Below are 26,903 nucleotides of genomic sequence, written 5' to 3' on the forward strand. Positions count from 1 at the left end.
CATTATATGGCCACTGATTTGAATCTAGTGCTAGCAGAACTGTCCGGGTATGATTTATATTGGACATATTTAAGTTGCCATATTATTGAAATGGATTTTGATCGACATTTCCTGGCATTTATTTCCAGCTCTTATCCAGGTACTTGTCGCATGAAATTGTTGTCATAAATTAGATAAAAAAAGAAGACTTTCATTCTCTATTTACAATGATTATTGTATTTATATATTTAGTTTGTTTAAAACAGCTTGTCCCCAGATTCATGCCATTTTTATGGAAATTTTAAAAAAACAAAAGTTATTTTTACATTGAAAACAACACTCACAATCCAGGTAGATGATCAAAAAGAGATCAAACTATGCCAAAAAATAACTCTCACGCAGTAGAAATGTGTTGATAAATACGATAAAATCAGTCAGTAAAAGCACAAATTATTACTCGAAATTTGAATCATTGTATTTTTCTTAACATTTACATTTTTCTCAAGTTTTTCTTAAGTTTGATTTCTTTGAAATATTTTTGCTCATCTAAAGGCGTGCACCTTTAAAATTTCAATTTAATTTACTTATCCGTTTCCCAAATGTTTCGAATTCGTTATATTTCTTCGTTCACTAATCGATACTCCAATATTGATAAAATAATTCAGCAGGGGGTACCGAGGTTATCCGAAAGCCATTGAAAGTGGTTACAGTTCTAGGAAATGATTTGATAAACACTTCATTTCATGGCAACACCTTAATTAACAATTTATCATCGTCTGTTATTGAAAGCCTTTATTTCCAGATCGATGTTTAAAATCACACCAATGGAGGTAAATGTCCTCTGTCTCTCTTTCTCTTTCTCGTCAACATATCAAATAACGTCATTATTTTACCTGGACATAATTGTCATACAACGTTCATATTATATTCCTTTATTAATCCCGAAGCTTAGCGTATGGTCCTGTCAGTTTGCGATACACTTTTCATAAACTAATCTCGGATCAATCAGCAGTGTTACCAATTTCATGGAACTTAGTAGTGTCATTGAACTTGTTATATTTTGTAGTATAATTTCTCGGAGTATTTTGAACCATATTAAATATAGGACTAGGTGTATTATCAATAATTTGCTTCATAATATGAACTATTCTTCTTACAGATTCAAAAACCTATTCAAAGAAAAGGAGAAAAACAGTTCCACAAGACTATGCTACCAGAAATCTTTAACTTAAACTGAGAAAAGGTTCACACATGTTAACTCAAAGTGCGATGTAGAACTGTGGTGAAGTTTCAAATAAAAAAAGTAAACAAAACACTTAAATGAACGGATATTATACGATGATCAGTTTTGAAAGGACGACATATTCCTTCTGACCTTGACCTTCAAAATGGCGCTGCTATATGAAAAAGTAGTCAGCACTGTGAGTAAGACCCCGGATGAAAGGACAGACGCTGCCATTGAGGGAATCTTGCCATGGTTTCGGAAGAAGTCGGAACTATTCAAATCGCAAAAAGCAGGTATGTCTAATTATAGAAATGTAATGATTACATTTATATTACAATGCCATGACAATATAATTATTTTTGACCGAGTTTTGGCACAGGTGGCAGTATCAGTGTTTGGACACCCATCCCACTTTGCCCCTGGACCCCGGCTACAACCCTGAATATTTGTCTAGTTTTAATATTATCAGTTAGTGTAATTGAAGAAATCGTAAATTGTTATATATCCCTGTTCCAATAAATAAATGCTTTATGCATGATGCAGATATTGTTCTTTAAGAGTAGTAATATCTTTATGTCTTGAAAAAGTATTCGAGGAAATGCAGACTTGTTTCTTAAAGGAAGAGGGGGGGGGGGGGGTGGCATTTATGATATGTATCTACATCAAGAGAAAATTTCATTAAAAGTTTGTAATTCTTTTTTTAAACCGTTATAAAATAAATACATGCATTGTCCATATTGAAAATACAAGCTCTTATAGAACTTTTTTTTCAATTTGACACTTCAAATGATTAAGTGATTAATAGTTTATGGGTTATGTCAATAATAGATTCTGTTTATACATCATATATGTATGATATATCAAAATGTTGCTACATAAGTCATTTACAAATGTATCAAAAATATAAGCTTTATGTAACCCTTTGTAATATTAATTGAAAATTACACACACTATTTAAAGGAATGTATCAGAAATTAAAAGAAAACAATATCTACAGAAGGGTAAACGCTGAACCATAAGGCGAAAATACGTAGGAATTGGTGATTCCAATCTAATAATCTCAGAAAAACTTCTGCACATGTCCACATTAAGTTGTTTGTTTTTAAGAGATAAAATCTTATATCTGTCCTTGCATTGAAGTCTAACTATCTACTATAATAAAGTATAGAAGCAAAGTGTAAATTTGTTAAGTGAATTTAGTAAAGTATAGAACTGTAAAGTGAATAAAGTAAAGTATAGAATTGTAAAGATGAAACAAAGTATAGATTTGTAAAGCGTATCAATACACCAATTTTACTCAGTAGTAGCATTGTGTCTAGCTTTTCCAAGAAACTTGATATACGAGGGGTGATCCAAAAATTCGTGGACAATATGTGTATCTCCATATTGTGACGTCCTACCGAGGTGAACGCTTGGGATATTATTAATCAATGCTTTTTTAATAAATTGACCAAATTTTAAAACACCAATTGCATTTTTTATCTATTTATGACAACATAAAAACATTAAGTTTCAAAATCGCGGCGCAGCTTACTTTTTCTCTGTGATGTAAACGTTTTCATCTCATTTAAACACATGTATAACCTGTGCAAAATATGAAAATTGCGGGAAACGTTATAATAACGTTGTTTTGATGAGTATGACGTCATTCTGTCAGTATCAGAACACATTTTGAAGTTGCGGTTATTTTACGCTCATGCTTTAAAGAACAGGTGCTAAAAACAGCTTTATCAAAAATGGACGTCACGGATCCAGCAAAACTTCGGACAGTTATACAGTTCTGTGTAAATCTTGGAAAGACGCCTGGCGAGACAAAAACAATGATCGAAAGTGTGACAAATAAACCGTCAGTGTGTCGTTCTCTAGTTTATAAGTGGCATCGCCGATTTTCGGATGGAAGGGAAAGTGTTGGGGATGATTCGCGGACTGGTCGACCTGTCGAGGTAAGAGACAAAGAAACTGTTGAGAGGGAGACGTTTTGACAATCTGGACGAGTTGAGAGGAGCCTGCCATTAAAAATGTGTGCGGGTTAAAGGGGAATGCTTTGAAAAGTTATAAGGCAAAACAGTAACGTAGATTACTTCCTATGATAGCATAACGTCATTTGTGACGTCGTGAGCTGCGCCGCGTTTTGTCATGTCTATGTATATAAACTGGTGCATAATCGTTAATTCTTGTACAATCTGGACAATATTTTGAGAATTTGCCGACATATGCTCACTTAATAAGATACTAAAATTTCATGTGATTTGCTTTATTACTTTTTGTTTTATGCAGGGTGTCCACGAATTTTTGGATCACCCCTCGTACTTACAAAGACAAAAATGAAAGGAATTTATGAAAGAAAATCAGTCAAATAAATCAGGGTATTAGTGTCAACTGACATAAAAGTATACAAGGGAATGATTAGTCTTATCTGTTCTAGTTTTCCTAGTTTTATGCTGGACCATAAAATCATATGAGACCACAGATATTTTGTTATAATAGTAAATGGGTAAAAATGGTTCTAGTGACAAAACCTTTGTAAGTTTTTATTTTCCCTTGCCAATAAAAATGTCTGGAGAAAAGTGATCCCTCGGAAGCACTTAAAACAGCAAAATTACCTGAAAATTGCAGACTCAATTTGATTGAGTATATACATGAGAAATAATGAAAAGTGCAACATTCCTCACGCCCCCTAGCACCGACTTGAGCGGTACTCAATTTGCAACACTTAAAAGTGCTGGAATCCAAAAACCATAGAATGATATACTGTCATTTACAGAATATTCATGCATACCTTAAATTAAAAGCATTATTTTCTGTATTTACTCCGGATAGCTAAATATAGGGAGAGGGCCGATCGCTTATGTTGTAAGAACTTGGGCCAAAATTCTTTTGTTATTTATTATTTCGAAAACCTGTTGTTTTTGTGTATAATTACATGTATACATAAGCAATAAACTCTGATTAAACGATTTAAACATAGATTATAAAAAAGCAAGCCAACTCATCATTGTCAAACTTTGTCCTATTGATTAGACTCTATTTTATTTTTAGTTGGGTGTGCTTTGCCTGGTTAGACCCTATCCTATTTGTTAGTGGGCTTTACTTGTTTAGACTCTATGCTCTTTTTTTGGTTGGGTGTGTTTTATCTGGTAAGACTCTATCCTCTTTGTTGGTTGGGTGTGCTTGACCTGGTTAAACTCTATCCTAATTTTACAGTTGGTGTAGTTTACATGGTTAGACTCTATTCTTTTTTGTTAGTTGGTGTGGTTTATCTGATTTAACTCTGTTCTCTTTGTTGGTTAATTGTGCTTTACCTTGTTAGACTCTAACCTCTTTGTATGTTGGGTGTACTTTTTCTGGTTAGACTCTATCCTCATTATGGTTGGGTGTGCTCCACCTGGTTGGTCTCTATTCTCTTTGTTAGTTGGCTGTGCTTTACCTGGTGAGACCCTATCCTTTGGTTGTTTGAGTGTGCTTATCCTGGTAAGACTCTCTATCCTGTTGACTGCTTAACCCGACTATTCTCTATCCTTTTGTTTGTTCAACCTTACCATAGTGATAACTGAATCAAATAAACAAGCAATGGACAGTTATTATATATAGTTGCAAGTCTGCGATATCCACGAATAAAGTTTATTTTCATTGTCCTCAAGGGATCTAACATTTTCATAATTAATATGTTCACAAAAGCGGCAATAAACTGTCATGTAACAATAGTAAATTAATACCATATTTAGGTATATACTGCAGGTAATTCGTATAATTTGTGCTGAAGATTGATTTCTGCTTACTCCGGTGCTAGGGAGCGTGAGGGATTTGGCATTTTAACTTGTCCCACGTGACGAACCAAACCAGTCTGCTGATGCTATTTATAAATCTATCAAATACATTAATTTTTTTTTTAATGCTTTCAAATTCATTCTATTCAGAAAAAAGCTCTTAATCGGTTCCATTAGGTATAATTTTCTGAACATTAAGCTATATCGTTTATAAGTAGCATCAGTATAATATACGTACTTGAGCAATTATTATAGCTTTAGCCTTAAAGACTGTTTATAATAAGTTATTAATCATTAATTTCTGTCGCCTATTAGAATTTCAATCAATCAATTATGAAAGAAAACTGTAAAGAGAGTTTGCGGGTCTTCATCTTTGCAGTTCGTCTATTTCTTAACTTAATTATTTACACCCATTAAAGCGTCGATTTACATTAACCGCTGTGTTAACTGGATTGAATTTTTTCAATACAAAACACCCAAAAGACATGCTTAAAGATCTCAAATAACAAAGGCCAGGTCATACTGTTAATTAATCTTCTACAATATTTTATAAAAGTGTTTTCAAAAATGTACTATTATATAAAATGTAGCTTTACAAAATTGATATTGACTTATTGATCTTTGTGTTTGCTGTTTAAATCTGAAATGTCTATAGCTGAGATTTGAACAATAAAGGTAAATGGTATTCAAGGACTTGGATATCCGAAATACTTATATCACATTCCTATACATTAATAGAGGCTTCTCAGAATATCCCACCAAGCAAGTGCTAAAATATCTATTTATATCTAAGGGTACGTTTTGATTTGTTTTAAATATAGTAAAAAATAAAAAAAACCTATTAATTAGGTAACTATGGCGGGACATACTATAGGAAATACTATAAACAACGTATTAATTAGAAAATATAGCGGGGCATTAAGGAAGGAAAATAAACAAGGTATTTAATTGAAAAATATAACAGAACAATAGGAAAGACTATAATCAACGTACATGTATTGATTTGGAAAATATAGCTGAACATTAAGGAAAGAAAATAAACAAAGTATTAATTTAAAAAAAAACATAGCGGTGTATTAAGGAAAGATTATACACAACATGTTAATTTGAAAAATATAGCGGACAATTAAGAAAAGATTATAAACAACGAATTAATTGGAAAAATATAGCGGAACAGTAAGGAATGAAAAGAAACAACGTATTAATTTGAAAAATATAGCGAAACTTATTGAAATAAGCAACCAAATTAAAAAAATTACATCTGACTTATTTTGTTACTTTTCATAGTTGGACTATAACAAAGTTCATGAAGTTCACCAAGTTTAGTAATATAATATTCACAAAAATTGACTTATAGTTACTTCCCCTGACGTTATATTTAGAAGATCTCATATTGAAATAACGCTGTAAAGTATTGAATTCATTCGTATGTATTTTGTCTTGGATAAATTGTATTATTAACGCCACATATCACATTTCACATTACTCCCACCTCGCACTTACAGCTGACTTGAGCCGCGTCATGACAAAACCAACGTAATGGGTTTGCGACCAGCATGGATCCAGGCCAGCCTGTGCATCCGCGCAGTCTGATCAGGATCCATGCTGTTCGCTTACAGACGCTATAACAAGTAAAGAAACTGATAGCGAACAACATGGATCCTGATCAGACTGCGCGGATGCGCAGGCTGGTCTGGATCCATGCTGGTCGCAAACCCATTATGATGGTTTTGTCGTGACGCGGCTCACTTATCTGTTTGTTTTCCATCAAATCTCATCTGTAACCGGTTAAAGCTATTCTATTGAGAATAATCTTTAAAGTTGAATAAAAGAGAAGATGATTTCAAAGATAGTGAGCTATTTTTCGATCTCTTTTCAGTTTTAGATACGATTGATAACAATTGGCTTGGCATTACCATTTTTCTTTACTATTATATTTATAAAATGATATATATAGCTTTTAAAAGACTTATTTACAATACAAGTCACAAATATTGAAAATAGCTTTACACCTTTATATTAAAATGAATTCATAATTTCGCATTAACAAAGTGCATTAGACACATAATACGTTCTGATATGATAGGTGCTGGTATGAATTATGGAAATCTATTGAGAGCAATGCAAATTAAAATAATAAGTGAATCTTATCACCTTGTGCCATGACAGAATGTAGTTTTGTAGCACTTAAAAAAGCAGTATTAACAATTCAAGTTTAAATGAAGTTTTAAGTTCAATGACACCTACACGCTCAATCCCCATACTTACGTCATCAAAAGAGCCATGTGAGAAATAAGATGTGAAGTGTTGGGAGCGTCTCGCAGTTCGGCGAACAGAGTAAAAAGAAAACTTATCGTTTTACAAATGTATTATCATCTAAACAGCTATAACAAAAATCATTTACAGGCGATACCAACCGGTTGTTTAAGTCAGTCATTTAATATAACTGCTCTTGAAAATTGGGTTGTTTTCAACTAGGTCCGCGATATAATAAACATGGATATGACCAGAGTAATAGAGAATAATTTTCACTAAAAGCTTTTTTTAATAAATACTTGTGATGGTATACGTATGATCATATTTCCCAATTTGAAACATACATGGAATTATGATGTTTTATCTTATTATTATCTTATTTTATTCTATGTTTTAACAGTATAATGTTTTACGAAAAAGAGTGGACTTATGTTTAAACAGATAATTTTAAATGAGGATATAGAATTTCAAAAATCATCAAACATTCAGTGTCTATGTGCACTGGTATAAAGATGGGATGGTTTACTTATTTTCATGTAAAAAAGAGCATTCATCATTAAAAGACCATTAGTCCAAGAGGGGGTCCATTTATAAAAGATTTTTGATAAACAAACTGCATTAACATTCAAAGTTGTTAAAATCATCTTTGACTTTCCTCTGTTTATCTTATAAGTATCCGGATAAAACTTTGTGAATTCTGTCTGGTAAATGCATGGATTACACTCACAAACATTAAAAACTTTAACTGAACTTTCTACCTATAAGTATTAACAATACATGAGATTGCTTAGAATTTTATTATCTTATCATTCAACTTACAACATATTACTGCATATAAAATAAATGAGATTAGCCATGCGTTAAGCTATCATTTAGTCAAGTTTAAAGATTCGCGTCTCTAATTAAACGAACAAAGTTTCGAAAAATGAAAAAATAGAAAAAAAACTCATGGAATGTTTTAAGAATTAATAGATACATTATTAGTAAAATATGGGATATTTTGCATATTAAAACAAAACACGTTGATTTGTTTTTGCTATTTTGTCACCTTATATAAACCCCATTAATAACGGAGTATGAATATTTCTGCAGAGTTCAATCCATTTTAAGTAATTTATGTGAAATGTTTATGCCAGCATAAATATTTGTCCACCTATCAATAGGTCCACAAAATAAAGCTCTTTATAAGTTTTGATAAAATGGACACGGTTCTTAGATTTGTGCTGCATTTATTATGGATACTCTATCTCCAGTTTCTTTGCCACAGTCCTTTAATCATGTCGTTGTTCGTGTGCTGGGGTTCATTCATCATTTGTTGAGGCTCGTTGTTATTTTGTTGAGGCTCGTTGTTCGTTTGCTGAGGCTCGTTGTTCATTTGTTGAGGCTCGTTGTTCATTTGTTGAGGCTCGTTGTTCATTTGTTTAGGCTCGTTGTTAACTTGTTGTGGTTCAAGTTGAACTTGCACCACTGTCTGTCCAATTGAGTTTCTCACCACATTTTGTACTTCAATACTTTGATATCGCTAAAATAAAATTTTCGTTTGATAGCAGAGTTAGGTACATAAGATTAGTTAAAATCGAACGGGTCACAATTAAAAAACGTAGTCAAGCGATGAACAAAAAACTCTAAAAAAATCATTAGTTATTATGTAGTAGTGTTTACAGTTTGGTTACATAGATTGAAAAACAAAACAAATTCATACTTATTGTGACGTATAAATACGAAATACTTTCTTCTATTCATTAAAGTTATTGACAATACAAAGTAAGGCTTAAGCTCCCTAGCACCGCGAAGTTTTACATTTTAGTTCATATATACTCATACAAAAACGACATCAGATATATACATTTATTTATAAAGTTTGTAACCTTATTACTAAAGAGTAAGAGGTAATTTTCATGTAAGGGTTTATATTATTAGTTATACAGATTTTTGACAAGTTATATAAACGGTTGTTTGAATAATATGATACAGCAAACTTTCTTTTTAAAGGAAAAAATATAATTTCTTCATTAACTGACGGCAGTCGTGTATATGAAACCCTTAAACGTCACGATTATCCAATACAAAGCGACGTAACAAACGTGCAGTATTATAAAAAAAAATATGTAAACGTCACGATTATCCAATGAAAAGCGACGTTACAAACGTGCAGTATTATAAATATAATGATTAAGGGACAATTATTGTGAAGGAACATGATACTTACACTCTGTACTCTCCTGCAAGTGTCACAACAATCTGTCAAACCATTGGTACACCAGCGCATAGGGTCTTTGTGAAGACCATACAGAGACTCTACCTCTATATACCTACAGTCTACCGATCCGTCCATCATCCATACATAATTATCTACACATTGATCTTGTTGTTGTTGTCTGTATGGCATTCCATAAACTGGTGAATAAACATTTGAGTCAATTTATTGATTACAAAACGGATTTTAATTTTCAGACTTATAAGAAAATACATTATTTTGTATATTGCTTGAGCATTACATAGACGATTAATACTTTTACATGAATTGCCAAGATGACAGGTATTATCTGAAGCTGGACCAATGTTAGACAAACAATCCACTTTGAAAGAAAAATAGAAGAAAAAAGAAACATAGTAAAAATAAAATGGAAACATGAAAGAACGCCTAAAACAAAACAAAAATAAAATTGTTGCAAGAGCCTGTTTAGGGGGGACAGCGGTAAATGCAGTCTACCATACACGTGCCCTCTCACTGGCTAGATTTTAAGTAGGAAGGATGGCGTTTAAGAATTTACTAACAAAAAAATATCTTTAATAATTTTAATGTGCTTAGTCGCCTGAAAAAAATCTCACACAAAATGTGATATAAGATAAAATTCTATTAAACTTTTCCAAGAAAATGTTAAAAGGTTCCAAAGAGACTAAATTTATAACAAATTCTTGAACTCGTTTAATAAAATATCATATTTTTATGTAATAAATTATGGCAGCTCACCTCACACGAGGTCTTACTTTTTATCATTTTTATACATAATTATGTATTTTGCTTAGGTCATTTCAATTAGATTAATAAGTGTTTTCTACAAAAAAAAATATTTTTGTAGACGTCTTGCTATTTTTTTCACAAATCTGTATTTGGTAAAAAGCCTATTTGGTCAAGATAGTGTTGGGAAAGAAGGTCAGTTTCAGTTGTAAGCTGGAAAACTGAGGTCAATTACATTACAAAACAATTATAAGCGGTTATGTATAATATACAATTGCATATTCTAAATAATTTGCATATATGCCACCGTCCTAAGTATAGTTAATCAATGCTTGGATGAATCCGTTTTGTGGTTTTATAAAATTAAGTGAAAACAAGTCTGTTTTGATGGAAAAAAATGTAAAAAAAGTTTATGTGAATATTCCGGATATTTTGAAATATCAAAGTGAAATATTTTCCTTCTGTCATAACTTAAACACATGCGAATGTTTCAAAAATCTAAATAAAAAACTAATTTCTTGTTTAAATGTTGGGTTCTGTTTAAGCCGGTGCTAGCGAGCGTGGTATCTTGCATTAACCAATATCTACAAGCCGGTTACAGTGTTTTTTTGTTTTTTTGTTTTTTTATTTTACCATGTTAAACATTCTTTCTTCCTTTTCCATTATCTAAAATAATTAAGCTTACCTAATGCAGGCAGTAAGAAAGCACAAAGGAAAATCCTGATGCTTCCAACCATGTTTCCGTCCATCACCAAGTCACTTATCTTAATCCAAAAACGTTTAATAAAGTTTTATTTTCAAGCTTACAAGCCGCGACTGCGTACAAAAATGCAACAATGTGAAAATCTTGTGTAACTTAATTGTTAGAGTTTATATACTGGTCATGTTTAGAACATCAAATGTCTAATTAGCCTTAAGTAACACGTACTGACTTTCAAATTACAACGAGGTCCGTTGCAAAGGTTTAGTGATTAATATTTGTCATCATTATCATTTGTTCGTATAATATATCGTGATAATGACTTCTTATAATTATATTTTGTGATATTCTTTTTAGATATGCATTTAGTCATTATTTACTATTTGTTTATTGCCCTTTTTTTGTATTTCTTTGATATTGCTGATAATTTGGACAAATCTTTGTTTTTTCTGACATGGTAACAAGGATACATATGTTTCCTGAATTTGCTGAAACACCTTTTCTTCAAAAAGTATTCCTTCAACGTCATATTAAACTGTAAAATGATAAAATACTATATTTAAAAGCATGATTTGTTTTTAAGAAACTTTTGTTTTGCACATATAAATTTAAATTTACGTTTAAAGACTATGTTCAAAAACTTCACTAGTTTGTTTTCAAATAACTGTTATGCATTTGTTTTGTTTTTTCTGAATTTCTTTAAAGTTCCTTTAGAATAAATCGTGTTTTTCTATGACAACATATTTTGTATAGCAGTCTATTGCGAGTTGAATCAATGTCCAAAAAGACACAACAACCATCTACAAAGTATAATTGAGATCTCATTTAAGTATAGTAACTTTATGTACCTGACATGAAATGTTGATTCCATTCCTACCTTATACAAATGGATTATACTAAAACCTTCTCCACGCTAAGTATTCTAAATGGACTTGTCCATTTTTAAATTTGGACAAAAACATTCATCATTCTTAATGAAAATTTAAAGATACTGGCTGAGAGGCGGACAGTGCAGACCATGATCAGACTGTCGCTTGGACACCAGCAGACTCAGATTTAAACCGATGTCATTATGATGTTACTTACTTTTGATAGAATATTTGAGCCGCGTCATGACAAAACCAACATAATGGGTTTGCGACCAGCATGGATTCAGACCAGCCTGCGCGATCAGGATCCATGCTGTTCGCTATCAGTTTCTCTACTTGTAATAGGGTTTGCAAGCGAACAGCATGGATCCTGATTAGACTGCGCGGATGCGCAGGCTGGTCCGGTTCCATGCTGGTCGCAAACCCATTATGTTGGTTTTGTCGTGACGCGGCTCATTTTTATGAAATGGTTGTATCCTGATAACTCGTAAGTTCTGAGTGGTTGAGAAGTCTGAAATGTTTGTTGAACAGGCCTTACAATTGTATTACGTAAATATTCGTCACACACGAACCGCTATGTTATTTAAATGTATTACTTGTAAACATTTTGGTAACTTCAAATGCGATGTGTAATGTTGCTTCATTAAAACATAAAACAAAGTGTCGCATCTCTTTAACATTTTGTTCATTTTTTACCTTTACTTCAATTTATGTCTGTGTGCATTTTCTCATTTGAATATTTAAAATGAATGATAATAGAAACAATAACACTGTCTAAAATGATCCCAAGATTAGTTGTTACTACATTTATATTTATTCGTCATTCGCAACCACGGTGATATGCAAACTAGATAATCTAAGTCTTAGGCAGCACAAAGCTGTATAAAAAACAGGATTTAAAATGAAAAATAAGTAAAGGAAGGCAATATTCAGTCAAACAAAACCTCAGTAGAACACCGACTAGAAACAGGAACAAGGCATTTTAATGAGAGCATAGAAAAGGCGGATCAGGATGGGTATTAACTTACAATTTCAAACCATATAAAAATCATTAGAAACAAAAAGTTGAAGTCTTTTTTAATTGAACTTGTTAACCGTGGAAAATGATGGGATTTTCTTAACAATAGTAAAATAATCAAATAATAAGTCACATCCATCGTGGTAAAAATGAAATATTTACTGCTTGGTTAATTTAAACCAGTTTATGGACGGCTGATTAATTGTAAGCGCGTGGTAAATAATGAGTATAATAGTGAAAAAACAAATATTAAACGTCACAACGTAAAATAAAGTTAACTAAATAACATCAGCATTTCGTGTAAATGTTACTGAGTACACATAAATTAATAATGTCTAATAATTGTACGTCTAAACATAGCAGTTAAAACTTAAGCACTGTTTTTATTTCAATGTATCTCCATACATATTTTAAAAATGCGTGCATTCATAATGATACTGTATTGTTACATTATTAAATATACGTACTTTGTTTCATAAACACTGTAGAGAAATACGAAGCGCACAATATATATAACACTTAACGTACTTTGTTTCATAAACACTGTAGAGAAATACGAAGCGCACAATATATATAACACTTAAGTGTTTTCATAAACACTGTAGAGAAATACGAAGCGCACAATATATATAACACTTAAGTGTTTTCATAAACACTGTAGAGAAATACGAAGCGCACAATATATATAACACTTAACGTACTTTGTTTCATAAACACTGTAGAGAAATACGAAGCGCACAATATATATAACACTTAAGTGTTTTCATAAACACTGTAGAGAAATACGAAGCGCACAATATATATAACACTTAAGTGTTTTCATAAACACTGTAGAGAAATACGAAGCGCACAATATATATAACACTTAACGTACTTTGTTTCATAAACACTGTAGAGAAATACGAAGCGCACAATATATATAACACTTAAGTGTTTTCATAAACACTGTAGAGAAATACGAAGCGCACAATATATATAACACTTAAGTGTTTTCATAAACACTGTAGAGAAATACGAAGCGCACAATATATATAACACTTAAGTGTTATATATATTGTGCGCTTCGTATTTCTCTACAGTGTTTATGAAACAAAGTACGTATTCTTGTCTTTGCCATAATTCATTGAAAGTTCTATTTGTCAATTACGGAAGGCAAATATATTGATAAATGATAAATGAACAGAATGGAATAGATTTACAACAATACCGTAAAAAAGGTATGTTCGTGAAGTTGGCAGCCTAGCAGCCTAGCAGCCCAGCAGCCTGAAGTTGGCAGCCTAGCAGCCTGGCAGCCTAGCAGCCTAAAGAAAACTAAGAATAGTACAAACATGAAATCGTCGGATATGAATCGGAAGCACATACTTAGACTATTCCACGTCTTATTTCAGTATCGCGATCTTTATTTTTTTAAATATTGATCTTTGTTTTTTTTATTTTGACGCTTCGAAAATTGTGAAGTTAGCAGCCTAGCAGCCTAAAGAAAACTAAGGAAAATACAAACATGTAAACCGTCGGAAATGAGTCGGTAGCACATACTTAGACTATTCCACGTCTTTTTTCAGTATCGCGAACTTTATTTTTTTAAATATTGAACTTTGTTTGTTTTTTTTTTTGTTTTTTTTTTGACACTTCGAAATTTGTGAAGTAAGCAGCCTAGCACCCTGGCAGCCTAGCAGCCTAGCAGCCTGGCAGCCTAACAGCCTAAAGAAAACTAAGGGCAATACAAACATGTAAACCGTCGGAAATGAGTCGGTAGCACATACTTAGACTATTCCACGTCTTTTTTCAGTATCGCGAACTTTATTTTTTTTTAATATTGAACTTTGTTTTTTTTTTACTCTTCGAAATTTGTGAAGTTAGCAGCCTAGCAGCCTGGCAGCCTAGCAGCCTAGCAGCCTAAAGAAAACTAAGGATAATACAAACGAAATGAGTCGGTAGCACCTACTTAGATCATTCCACGTTTTATTTCAGTATCGCGATCTTTATTTTTTTAAATATTAAATTTTATTTTATTTTTCATTCTGACGCTTCGAAATTTGCGGGATTAAACATGTTTATCACACACCCGTGCCGATTTTGCGACTCCGTAAATATGGTATTGCACGGCCGTGCATATATTTTGACGTGACGTTATAAGCGTTATACAAATATAATGTAAAGACGCGCTAAATATTAGCGTTAAACTATAGGCGCGTCAATGAAAAATGACTCTTATTTCACTTTAAACGGTCTTTATTTTGGGTATGTGATAAATAGAATATTAAATTCGTGTAAGTTCATTACTGAATTTATTGCACTCGATGAATAAAATAATATTATGCTCGCCAGAGGCTCGCATAATATAATTTTATTCAACTCGTGCAGTAAATTCAGTATTGAACTTACACTCATTCAATATCCTCTATTTTCGAATAACGTAGGAAGTAGTCTTAATCTTAACATTTTCGCGGCTAATAATGTCGCTGTCTATGGACAATAAGCGACGTCATGTGACTTATTTATGATATGCTATTTTGTATGTATATGTTTATAATGAAGTTGACGATGTTCAACGCATATTTATTTTAGGTCTGTAAAGATAAATCGGTTGAAATGTAAAGAGATATACAATGCATATGTTTAAACGAACACATTAATGAACATAAAGATTATCTGAACTTAAGAACAATACCCATTTGATCAATAGCCGCGGTACTGAAAAAAGACGTGGAATAGTCTACGTATGTGCTACCGACTAATTTCCGACGGTTTTCATGTTTGTATTATCCTTTGATTTCTTTAGGCTGCTAGGCTGTTAGGCTGCCAGGCTGCTAACTTCACAAATTTCGAAGAGTAAAAAAATAAAGTTCAATATTAAAAAAAAAGTTCGCGATACTGAAAAAAGACGTAGAATAGTCTAAGAATGTGCTACCGACTCATTTCGGACTTTTACGTGTAAACATGTTTGTATTGTCCTAAGTTTTCTTTAGGCTGCTAGGCTGCCAGGCTGCTAGGCTGCTAGGCTGCCAGGCTGCTAGGCTGCTAACTTCACAAATTTCGAAGAGTCAAAAAAAAACAAAAACAAACAAACAAAGTTCAATATTTAAAAAAATTCGCGATACTGAAAAAAGACGTGGAATAGTCTAAGTATGTGCTATCGACTCATTTCCGACGGTTACATGTTTGTATTTTCCTTAGTTTTCTTTAGGCTGCCAGGCTGCTAGGCTGCTAATTTCACAAATTTTGAAGCGTCAAAATAAAAAAAAAACAAAGTTCAATATTTAAAAAAATAAAGATCGCGATACTGAAATAAGACGTGGAATAGTCTAAGTATGTGCTTCCGATTCATATCCGACGATTTCATGTTTGTACTATTCTTAGTTTACTTTAGGCTGCTAGGCTGCCAGGGTGCTAGGCTGCTAGGCTGCCAACTTCAGGCTGCTGGGCTGCTAGGCTGCTAGGCTGCCAACTTCAGGCTGCTGGGCTGCTGGGCTGCTAGGCTGCTAGGCTGCCAGGCTGCCAACTTCACGAACATAAAAAAGGTTAATGAAACTGTAGAATGCTTGGGTTTTAGGCAGACGACAAAATATGAAAATGAATCTCTAATGTGTGGTGGAAGTATTTATTTTTGTCAATAAGTCTTATCTTTTTGATTAAATGACAAAATCATTACAAGTATAAAAAAAAGTTAAACGCAGATCATGTCGTCTGATAATTTTTCAAATTAACTTTTATTGAAATTTTTATTTCCTATCAAAATACTTCTGAAACTTTTACTTCAGGATGTTTATTGTTAAGGTGATAAAGGTTTGATAATGATGCAACACCTTCCATGTCATCGTAAGTGCTAAATTGGTTTTGGTAAAATCTTATTGTGAAATAGTTACTTATGATCAAATAGCTTGTAAATTTGTTGTTATGTAATGTATCTGTGACTCAGAACTTTAGGTTTTAATAAAATCAAATTGCCAAATAGTTTCTTATGCACAAAAAGATTTGTTTTTATGTCATGTACTCGTGACTCATAGCTCATCAATTTAATACAAGGGGAGACAACATTAAACATATGTATAGAATTCGTTAGTAATCGCCCCACTGTTTGATTTTGTTTATGACAGCTCTATTCATCTAGTATCAAAAACTGTTTATAGTCAATAATATTGTATGGTATATACTCTATATCGAATAATGATATTAAATACATGTTCAAAATGATTAAAATAAATTACGTAAAATTTGTAGTAAATCAATCAAATAGAAGTGTTATATATATTGTGCGCTTCGTATTTCTCTACAGTGTTCATGAAACAAAGTACGTATTTTAATTTTAGATTGCAATACTTTAGGTTACACTGCTTGGCACACATTGATATTAGCCTGATCTACCTTTGCATTTGTGGGTGGCACCGCTGAAGTTGACAGTTTTTTCTCTTCCGAAACAACAGATTAGGTGATGATATACCCCTAACGATGACTCGTGAAAAAATCAGTTCTTTTCGTAAATAAAATTTAAAATAAAAAACAAGTTTAAGTATATGGTGATATTGTCAAAAAATCTTTTGGAAGATGTCAAACTTTTAACATTATAAACTTGACCTTAACCCTTTCACTGCCATAGGGATGACAATGTGTTAAAACATTTAATCCTGAATCAGTATCAGTTCAAAGTTCATGCAGAAGTCTTGCATGTTTTTATGTATGCATATGGTCAACTTGTTTTGGTATAAAAAAAGAGATCCTCTGCATCTAACAAAGTATAATAAAAAAATTCTACTTGAAATATATGAGGGCCAAGTTACTCATAAAAAGATAAAATAGCTTTTCGTTTAGCACTAAAGTGGTTGAAATTTTTCTTTTTCTGTTTTTCGATTGGAATATGAGTAACACACTTATGCATACCATCAATTTAGGCATTACAGAAGTAAACTTACAGTTCTACAGCTAGATTTATTAGAAATACTTAAAAATACCATCAACAATACAATGTAGTTGTTTTCAATCCAGCAAAAACTGAGGTCATGTTCTTTTCATTTTGTAATCGAAATAAACCGAATCTTTTTTTCAATAATGTACAGCTTAAGTATGTAGACCACCATAAGCATTTAGGGGTAACATTCAGTCAAGATGGGTCATGGCATGAACATATATCTATTATAGTATCCAAAGCTGCAAGAATTCTTGGTTCAATGAAAATGCTAAAATTCAAGGTAAAAAGAAATACTCTAAATAACATTTACATATCTTATTTACGTCCGCATTTAGAATATGCATCTTTAGTATGGGATAATTGCACACAGCTTGAAAAAGAAACGTTAGAAAAAATTCAGTACGAAGCAGCTCGCGTGGTAACTGGTTTAACTAGATCCGTATCAATTCAATATTTACTTAAGGAGATAGGATGGGTTTCACTTTCAGACAGACGACAAATTCAAAAACTAGTTTTAATGTATAAAGGAAAATATAATTTATTACCACAATATCTTATGCAACTTTTTCCACCATCTGTCGAGATGGCGTTAGAAAACCATTATTCGTTAAGAAATAATAGTGACTATATTACTTTAGCCAGACGTACCGAAATTTACTCAAAATCAGTCATTCCATCAGCTATTCAATTATGGAATAATCTTCCGACAAACATTCGCGAATCACAATCGCTAGCTATATTTAAAAACAAGATTAAACAGTTATATAAACCTCCAGTAGTTCCATCTTTTTTCTTATACGGAGATCGTTCCTTAAATGTCCACCAAACCCGAATTAGAAACAATTGTAGCAACTTAAATAATGATCTTTTTATTAACCATTTAGTTTCAAGTCCATTATGCCAATGCGGCGCAGACATCGAAAATGCGGAGCACTATTTTTTCCGATGTAAATTATATACTATGCAAAGACGTATACTTTTTTTGAATACCAGGTCATTTCATCCTCTCAGTAGTCAGAAATTATTACACGGTATTGATGGACTTGCAGAAGCCGAAAACATAAGACTATTTCAAGAAGTGCATAATTACATCAAAAGTAGTAGAAGATTTACTTAATTTTGTTTACACATATACTATATTTATTTTCATATTAAGTTTATTAAAATACTGCTGCAAATCAAGGTTTGGTGCGTTTATTATAGTGGCAAATTGTTAATGGCATATATATATATTTTTTTTTCCATTTTACCTCATTAAGTCATTTTGTAATTTTCTTTGTTTTTTAGGTTAAGCGATTCTTTTCTACCAGTTAAAATACATGAAATTAATATCGCTTATCATATAAATAAATATCTCAGAATTTCTAAAAACCACATTTACTTACTATGTTACCATTAAGCCAACAAGATAGACCTTCAGGGGAGGACCCTAGATAATGTTGGTATAACTTTTGGTCCAACCCTTTTGTATGTACATTATATTCATGCTTAAGATATTGATGTTAGATTGTGTAAATTAATCATGTACAAAATATGCAATAAAATATTATTAAACTATCAATGTAGTTGTTTACTAAGTAATCGCAGTATAACATCATGTTGTAGGAAGATAAACGATTTTGTTGACAATAAATGTTACAGATACCGCACAAGATGAGCGAATTAGGAATCGAAGGATAAATAATCATTAAACATATAACTATTTTACTTTCAACGTACAGTTGAATTTTACAATGTTATTAACTTATTTGTGATCCGTTTAATTTTTAATCATCATCGTCGTTGTACCTAGTGGTCGTTTTCCGAGGTGTAGACGACGTTGGCTGAGATGTAGATGTCGTCTGCTGAGATGCTGTCGTCGTTTGTTGCTGAAAAGATTATATGAGCCGCGTCATGACAAAACCAACGTAATGCGTTTGCGACCAGCATGGATCCAGACCAGCCTGCGCCTCCGCGCAGTCTGATCAGGATCCATGCTGTTCGCTTAAAAGTCCTATTACAAGTAGAGAAACTAACAGCGAACAACATGGATCCTGATTAGACTGCGCGAATGCGCAGGCTTGTCTGAATCTATGCTGGTCGCAAACCCATTATGTTGGTTTTGTCATGACGCGGCTCAATTATTATTTGTTATACAAAGATGGTATTCTCCATCAGGTTTATATAGCTTAACTGTTAAGATAGGGCTATATAAAGCGAGTAACGTTACATTTTTTGCAATGCAGTTATTAAAATGCACCTCTTTAATGTCATGAGAATTTAAACATTGTCACTCGATAAACAAACAAAACACCATATCAGTAACACTAAGCGTTCTTATAATAAAGTGCTTGATTAATGGCTGACGATGAAGTTTATGTTTTAAACAGATTGAAAACGTAACAGATTCGTTGTGACGTATGAATAAGAATAGCATCGTTTTAATATGATATAAATACATATGGTCAGGCTCCTGGACACCGTCAAGCTCCAATTATTTTGATATGTTTCATGTCGAAATCATTATTAGTGGATAAAAGAAGTTTGTTTGTATCAGTTTAAAGAAATAAGTGATATTTTGAAAGAATAAGTACTAACTGCTATTCTCCTGCATGTTTCGCAACAGTCCGTCAAAGGATAGGCACACCAACGTACAGGATCTTGATTAAGTCCATATACAGAATCCTGCTCTAGAGCGCTACAAGGTACGGAACCATCCCACAGCCATATATAATTATCTATACACTCTTGTTGTCCGTGCACAATTCCAAAGACTGCTTAAACATACAACTAAATGATGAACAAACTAACGGAAAGGAACATCATTTATTTTCAGAGTTTTTAGAAGAAAACATCATTTTTTGTTAACCTACGCGATACGTTATAATAAACAGAATGAAATAAATACTTACTATCGCGCTATAAAGATCATACCTAAAATGTGTTACTAAACTAAATCTGGACTCACCTAGCAAAACAAAAACAACAACAACAAAAAAACAACAAAAAAACGCGATATCTTTAAAATATATATTGAATAACTGCTGAAAATCATTTAAAACAAAACAAAGAATTTATTGAATGTTGAAAGACCAGACCGGATTGAATAGAAATATATAAAATATTTTTTTTTCATGTATTTTCTTTTTTTCCAGATACTTAAATACATGTATGTATTCGTGAATATGCCGAATATTTTGACGTACTGACATTTGCAGATGTCTCTAAATCATAAATTACAAATCATATATACTTTTTTTTTGGAATTTTGAAATCTACTAAAACCGATGCAAAGGGTGTTGTAGGCGGTAGCTTGCGTTTATCACTACCGTCAATGTACAAACTCGATCCAAGGCTGTAGCATTTTTCAATCTGACTCTATATGACGTTCTTTAAGTTTCCATTTTATTTTTTTTTTTAATCAAACCTAATCAGGAAAACCGGTTAGATGGACGATCGTCGAGATATGACGTAATAATTTGTTTTATCAAATCGGCGTTAAAACAAGAAAAACCAAAAAGAAATACGTTTATCTTACCTAATGTCACAAATAAGAAAACCAAAGACAACAGTCTAATGCTTGCGACCATTTTTCCACACACCAATATGTAACTGGTGTCAATAAAAAGATGTTGAAAAACCAAGTTCACCGAGAGTCCATAAAGTGATACAATTAGCCTTGTGAACTATTTAGTACAGTTGTCACAGTTTATATACTGAGCGCAATTGGCACATGAATTGTTTCTTTAGTTATAGTTTGAAGAAACACGTACTCACTGGCACGAAACAATGAGGTCCGTTTCAAATGTTTTGTATTTAATATTTGAGCCGCGTCATGACAAAACCAACATAGTGCGTTTGCGACCAGCATGAATCCAGACCAGCCTGCGCATCCGCGCAGTCTGATCAGGATCCATGCTGTTCGCTATCAGTTTCTCTACTTGTAATAGGGTTTGTAAGCGAACAGCATGGATCCTGATCAGACTGCACGGATGCGCAGACTGGTCTGGATCCATGCTGGTCGCAAACCCACTATGTTGGTTTTGTCATGGCACGGCTCATTTGTCATTTTTATTATCCGTCATACAAAATTAGCGACTGTCGTGATAGAGAATTTTACTATAACACACCCTCTCTTGCTATATCATTAAATTATCATTCATACATCGTCATTTTATTTATGATTGTTAAGTAACATTATTTATTTCTTTTCTTTCGATGATATGCTGGATGGACAATTCATTTTTTTAAACTCTATCAATAATGAATATGCATTTTCCCAAATGCTCTAAAACACCGTTACCTAAAACACTTGCCATTATATTAAACACAGAAAAAGGTAGGGTCCATGTAGCAACGAAGGTGATGTATTCATCTGTCCATCTTTTGCAACAAATGCAAGTTTTGCCTAAATAGGTAGCTTTCAACTAGACTTATTTATAGAAAAGTATAAAACTCTCTTAAATAAAATTTAAGATGAATTATGAGTTAATAACAACAGGGGATAGTAACGTTAACAAAACGATGACCGAAGACAAACCCAGCCAAACATACCTCAATATGACATCGGTCAGGTACAAGAAATAATAACGAGAGAGGGAGAGAAAGAACTGAATGCAGAGCAGGTGAACCAAATATTCTAAACACAAAACAACCAGGAAGACCGAAAAGATGAAGTCTGTTTATTGGACTGAATCGTACAGCAATAGTTTTTGACCAAAGAGTTAACAGTGTTAAAAGAGAATAGTAAAAATCACGATGGCAATCTATCATGGCAAAAAAAAAATTCCTGCACAAATAGATTGACCCAGTTTATGGACGGCAGTTATATTAATTATACCATTTATTGTCGACGCAATATCCGAGGATAGTCACAGGTGGCAGTATCAGTGTTTGGACACCCCACCCCTATCTGCCCCTGGACCCCTACAACAACCCTGAAAAAAAAAATCAACACTCTAAGGCTTACTTTAAGGTACCAAATACAAAACCACCGATGAAATTATATATAAAAAAAAAATTTTCCACAATCAAAATTATAGTTATAGAAAGGTGAAAAGCCTACTATATGTTCATTTGCCAAACAATGTGAAACACGGGAAATCGTTGTTTCGGCCACTGAGGCGCATTCCGAAGGCATTTTGCTGCATCATTCATTTACATCAATAAAAAGAACTTGAATTCCACAGCTTACTTAATTCAAGTTTAACGAATATCAATATTCTATCGATTTTTTTCTATTTCACGATAATTTTTGACTTGTTGCTGCCATTTTGGATTCTGATACCTGTGTGTTATACGCGATCTGATTGGACGTCAAATTTGGCTCGTCCAATCAGATAGCGTATTTCAACCCAGGTATCAGACTGCAAAATGGCTACGACAATTAAAAAAATACCGTGAAACAGAAAAAATCGCAATGATAGTGATATTCGTAAGACTTGAATTAGATAAGCTGTGGAATTCTAGTTATTTTTATTAATGTTAATGAATGATGCAGCGAAATCCTGCCGGAATGCGCCTCAGTCACCGAAACGACGATTTCCTGTGTTCCACATTGTTTGACAAATGAACATAGAGTAGGCTTTTCACCTTTCTATAACTATAATTTTGATAGTGGAAATTTTTTTTTTTATATATATAATTTCATCGGTGGTTTTGTATTTGGTACCTTAAAGTAAGCCTTAGAGTGTTGAAAAAAAATTTTCAGGGTTGTAGTAGGGGTCCAGGGGCAGATAGGGGTGGGGTGTCCAAACACTGATACTGCCACATGTGAGGATAGTCTGATTGTGCCTACATATGATAAAACTATCAATGCTTTTTTAAAACATTTTTCAACCGTGTATATCCAGTAACGCAGGAATGTGCAAATAACGCAGGAATTATGCAAAAGTAACGCAAAATTGTGCAATTTAGTGGCTAAAACGAGCACCGCGATAAGTAAATGGACCAATATTTTTTATTGTACACTGAATTGGAAGAAATGGGTTAGCGCATACGGTTGCTGAGACATTATACTTTCAACCTCATCAAAAATATTTCCATGATAATGTTCATTTTTCAAAATATTCGTGAAAATGAAAACCTGACGGCGATTTTTTGTTTCGTTGATATTTTTCAATATAATTACGTACATATAACTTTATGATTTTTTTATATTCGGTGTACCTGAGATATTTTCCAATCTGCGCGTGCCATATTCCATTAAATTTAGCACATAAAACGTAATTGAGAGCATTCCGAATTCGTGAATGAAGCAATGAAGCGGCGGCGTTTATCTCTCATTAAAAGTAGCTAATTCTTATTTTCCCAGCTTCCTTCTATTGTTATACGACACTTGTGGTTTGACAAATGTCTTGTATACAAAATGTCTAAACAATAAGGTTTTAAATGTGTTAAATGTACATATTAAATTGACGAAACACAAAAGACACCTTCAAAACGGTAATCAGGTTGTCTTTCTCACAAATGATCTAAAAAAGTAAACAAATTCCTGAAAAAAATTGTAATGCTGGTTAAAGTATAATGTAGTAGCAGCCGTATGCGCTAATGCATTTCTTTTAATTTGATTTTTTATAAAATGTTTTGGTTCGTTTGGTTCGTTTACTTACTGTGTAATAGGGTTGCACAGATTCTGCGTTACTTTTACGATAATTGCACATTCCTGCGTTACTGGATATGCACGGTGTATAACGCGATCGTCAAATCGTAAAAATGATACATTAGACCATCTTTATGATAGCTAAATATACAAAATCAATTGGAGTTTATTAAAGTGATATTTATTTCATTGTTTGATTGTCAAGTTCAGCTGAATTGACTATATATTTCAAAATGTTGACTTGACCAATAGTTAATAAATCAAAAAGACTAGGCGTACAGATAACTTCCGATGGATGTTTATAGAACTTTCATGTGGCCACTTGAGTTATTTATCGTTAATGCGAAGTAAATTATTAAATTGAAAAGTATTTATGGCAATATATAAACTTAATTTAACTTTACCCTCTTCACTCACTACATACACTTGGATGGGCATAGTGTTCACTTTAAGCTTCTGATTGGACAGACGCCTGTTAAGGAGGAAAAAATGAAGATAAATGAAATCATGTTTTGGACTAGTTTCAAACTAGTTTCATTCATTAAAAGATAAATGCTTCTCGTGTCTTTGCTTATTAAAGCGGTTACAATGTCCGCTTAATCTTTTTTATTTATTTCTCATTAACGTAGTAAGTGATGAGTCAGTTAATAACATAATAAAGGTTCACAACAATTATCATCATCATCATCATCATTATCATCATCATCATCATTATCATTGTTAGTGTTATCATTAATATTATTATTATTATTTTGTTCTTTTGTCAATATTTACATAAAAATAAGAAAAGAGCAGAACAGAACATAAATTTATAACGACTGGTAGAAAATGCAGTAAGTAAGTAAATGATTTTTATAGTGACATGTACATTAACATAATTACAAAGAAACATATCATATATATAAGTAAACATAAAAATAGGCACACGGCCCGATTGGCCTGAATATCACCATGAACTACACTTATAAAAGTTCTTAAAGTGATATGACGAGTTCAGTCTACGATCATAATAAATGTTACTGAGTACTAACAAATAATCTTTACAGTCATTTATGATAGTCCTCATGAATATGTTATCGAATGTATATTTGGTTTACAAATAAAACACATGTAGATGTATGACAATTAACAAGGGCAGTGCGGTAAAAACTTTTGATTGATATTGGACAGCCTATTAAAAAGCACACACAATTTGTTAATTACAAATGTTGTGCATTATGTTATTGGGTGGTCTTGACTGTAGAGAATGATATAAATTATCCTTTGACACAAAGGCCCGACAGCATTTTCTGGGAAATTGTATTTCTTATGGAACGTTTTGTTTCGACTTCTGTCTCTCTGTTTATTCAAGTATCGAAATTGCGGTTCTTGATTTTGATGCTGAAATTTTTCATTTCAGTTGATACTATGGAGATTTGTTCTCGTTATTTTCGAGTCTCTGGTGACATGTTTTGCTTAAATTTGGTCGTTTTGATACGATATAGTGTTGTTTAAAGATTATACTAGCCTGTAATTGGATGCACTTCTGTATCAGAATTTCTTAAACTTGAAAAATCATGTTAAATTTATATTATATCAGTACAGACAGAACTCAAGTTTGACACCTTCACGGATTTTATTTTACATGCTCTTAAACAGTTATCATCGTGCTTTTTGCATATTCTATGCATTCTTTCATGTTTTTGTCCTTAAAACGAATGTTACATAAAGCATGGTTATAATTTATGTATAAGCGTTATCCACTTTAAAGGATATATTGCTTTCGTTTAAAGGTGTAAAACACCATAGCATACGTGAAAATAAAATAAAATCCGATATATTTTAAATGTATCACCATTTCATTTTAATATATCGCAAATGTTTTTGTAATCAACATACTTTCTCTGGTTGAAACAAAAATGATAAAAGGGCATATGGTGCATTTAGATTTAAAGGCGGCTAAGGAAACTACTTGTTAACGATTCTGCTAAAAAGTTGAATACAGTTTATTGAATATTGCAAAACACTGTTCGCATGCATTGTGTTATATTAAGATAAAAGAGCTTGCAGTAAATTTAGATTTAAAAGAGTTTTTTATTATATCTTTTTGTTTTAAAGTGCATGTAACACGTAAAACGCACCCTTTGTTTCACTGCTGGTCCGTTTCTGTTATCATATGAGCAAACTACTTGGTAATGATAATGAATAAAATATAATTTATATTCCATTTATGTTCATGACAAAGTACATGATGTCGTAAAAAAAGTGAATAATAAAGTTTATTGAATGTCGAAAAATATGTTCTATATACATTTTGTTAACGAATCATCATATTAAATTGTGGTGATATCACATTCATTTTTCGCCATAAAAGTCAGAATGTTGCATCTGTATATGATTTTGTGGTTGCTCGTTAATTAAAATTGTGTGTTGGATAGAAATGATATTTGATTGGTCAGCAAATCTCGCCGCATTTTACGATTATAATACGTCAGAACATACCGTGTGATTGTTTCTCAAATTGAACTTTATTAAAATAATTGAATCGTATCTAAATTGTTTTGAAATTTTCAAAAAAACACGGGAAGGTTATTGGTTTTGTGGAAAGGTGATAAAAGTTTTCGGTCATACGTACTGACACTAAAACATATTATCATAAATT

General features: G+C 32.4%; 2 protein-coding genes across 5 annotated transcripts in view; one reads left to right on the plus strand and one right to left on the minus strand.

The window, feature by feature from the left end:
• Positions 1–26,903, plus strand: part of LOC132755719 (uncharacterized) — a 46,802-nt gene that overhangs the window by 9,633 nt on the left and 10,266 nt on the right. For all 3 annotated transcript variants that reach the window (XM_060746637.1, XM_060746638.1, XM_060746636.1), the window contains exon 2: positions 1,139–1,497. In XM_060746637.1, the coding sequence (XP_060602620.1) occupies positions 1,368–1,497 (130 nt within the window). In that variant the 5' untranslated portion in view covers positions 1,139–1,367. The remainder of the gene's footprint in view (positions 1–1,138; positions 1,498–26,903) is intronic.
• On the minus strand, positions 8,102–26,516 carry LOC132755726 (uncharacterized). 2 transcript variants are annotated; one of them, XM_060746645.1, is made up of 4 exons: positions 26,508–26,516; positions 10,875–10,969; positions 9,437–9,624; positions 8,102–8,749 (listed from the first exon to the last, which is right to left on the minus strand). In XM_060746645.1, the coding sequence occupies exons 2-4, from the start codon at positions 10,936–10,938 to the stop codon at positions 8,471–8,473; spliced, it is 531 nt and encodes a 176-aa protein (XP_060602628.1). In that variant the 5' UTR covers positions 10,939–10,969; positions 26,508–26,516; the 3' UTR covers positions 8,102–8,470. The 2 variants fall into 2 exon arrangements, with proteins under 2 accessions (XP_060602628.1, XP_060602627.1); XM_060746644.1 differs by lacking the exon at positions 26,508–26,516 and having other exon boundaries at positions 8,106–8,749; positions 10,875–11,052.

The sequence above is a fragment of the Ruditapes philippinarum genome, unplaced genomic scaffold (assembly GCF_026571515.1).
Source record: "Ruditapes philippinarum isolate M1 unplaced genomic scaffold, ASM2657151v2 ctg97_1_1_1_1, whole genome shotgun sequence".
NCBI lineage: Eukaryota > Metazoa > Mollusca > Bivalvia > Venerida > Veneridae > Ruditapes > Ruditapes philippinarum.

Excerpts from the sequence above, each read along its gene's own strand:
- LOC132755726 (XM_060746645.1), bottom strand. The coding sequence starts at position 10,938 with ATGGACGGAAACATGGTTGGAAGCATCAGGATTTTCCTTTGTGCTTTC. Across the intron at positions 9,625-10,874 it reads TTTCTTACTGCCTGCATTAG|TTTATGGAATGCCATACAGA; the intron begins GTAAGCTTAATT and ends TTTATTCACCAG. Across the intron at positions 8,750-9,436 it reads CTTGCAGGAGAGTACAGAGT|CGATATCAAAGTATTGAAGT; the intron begins GTAAGTATCATG and ends ATTTTATTTTAG.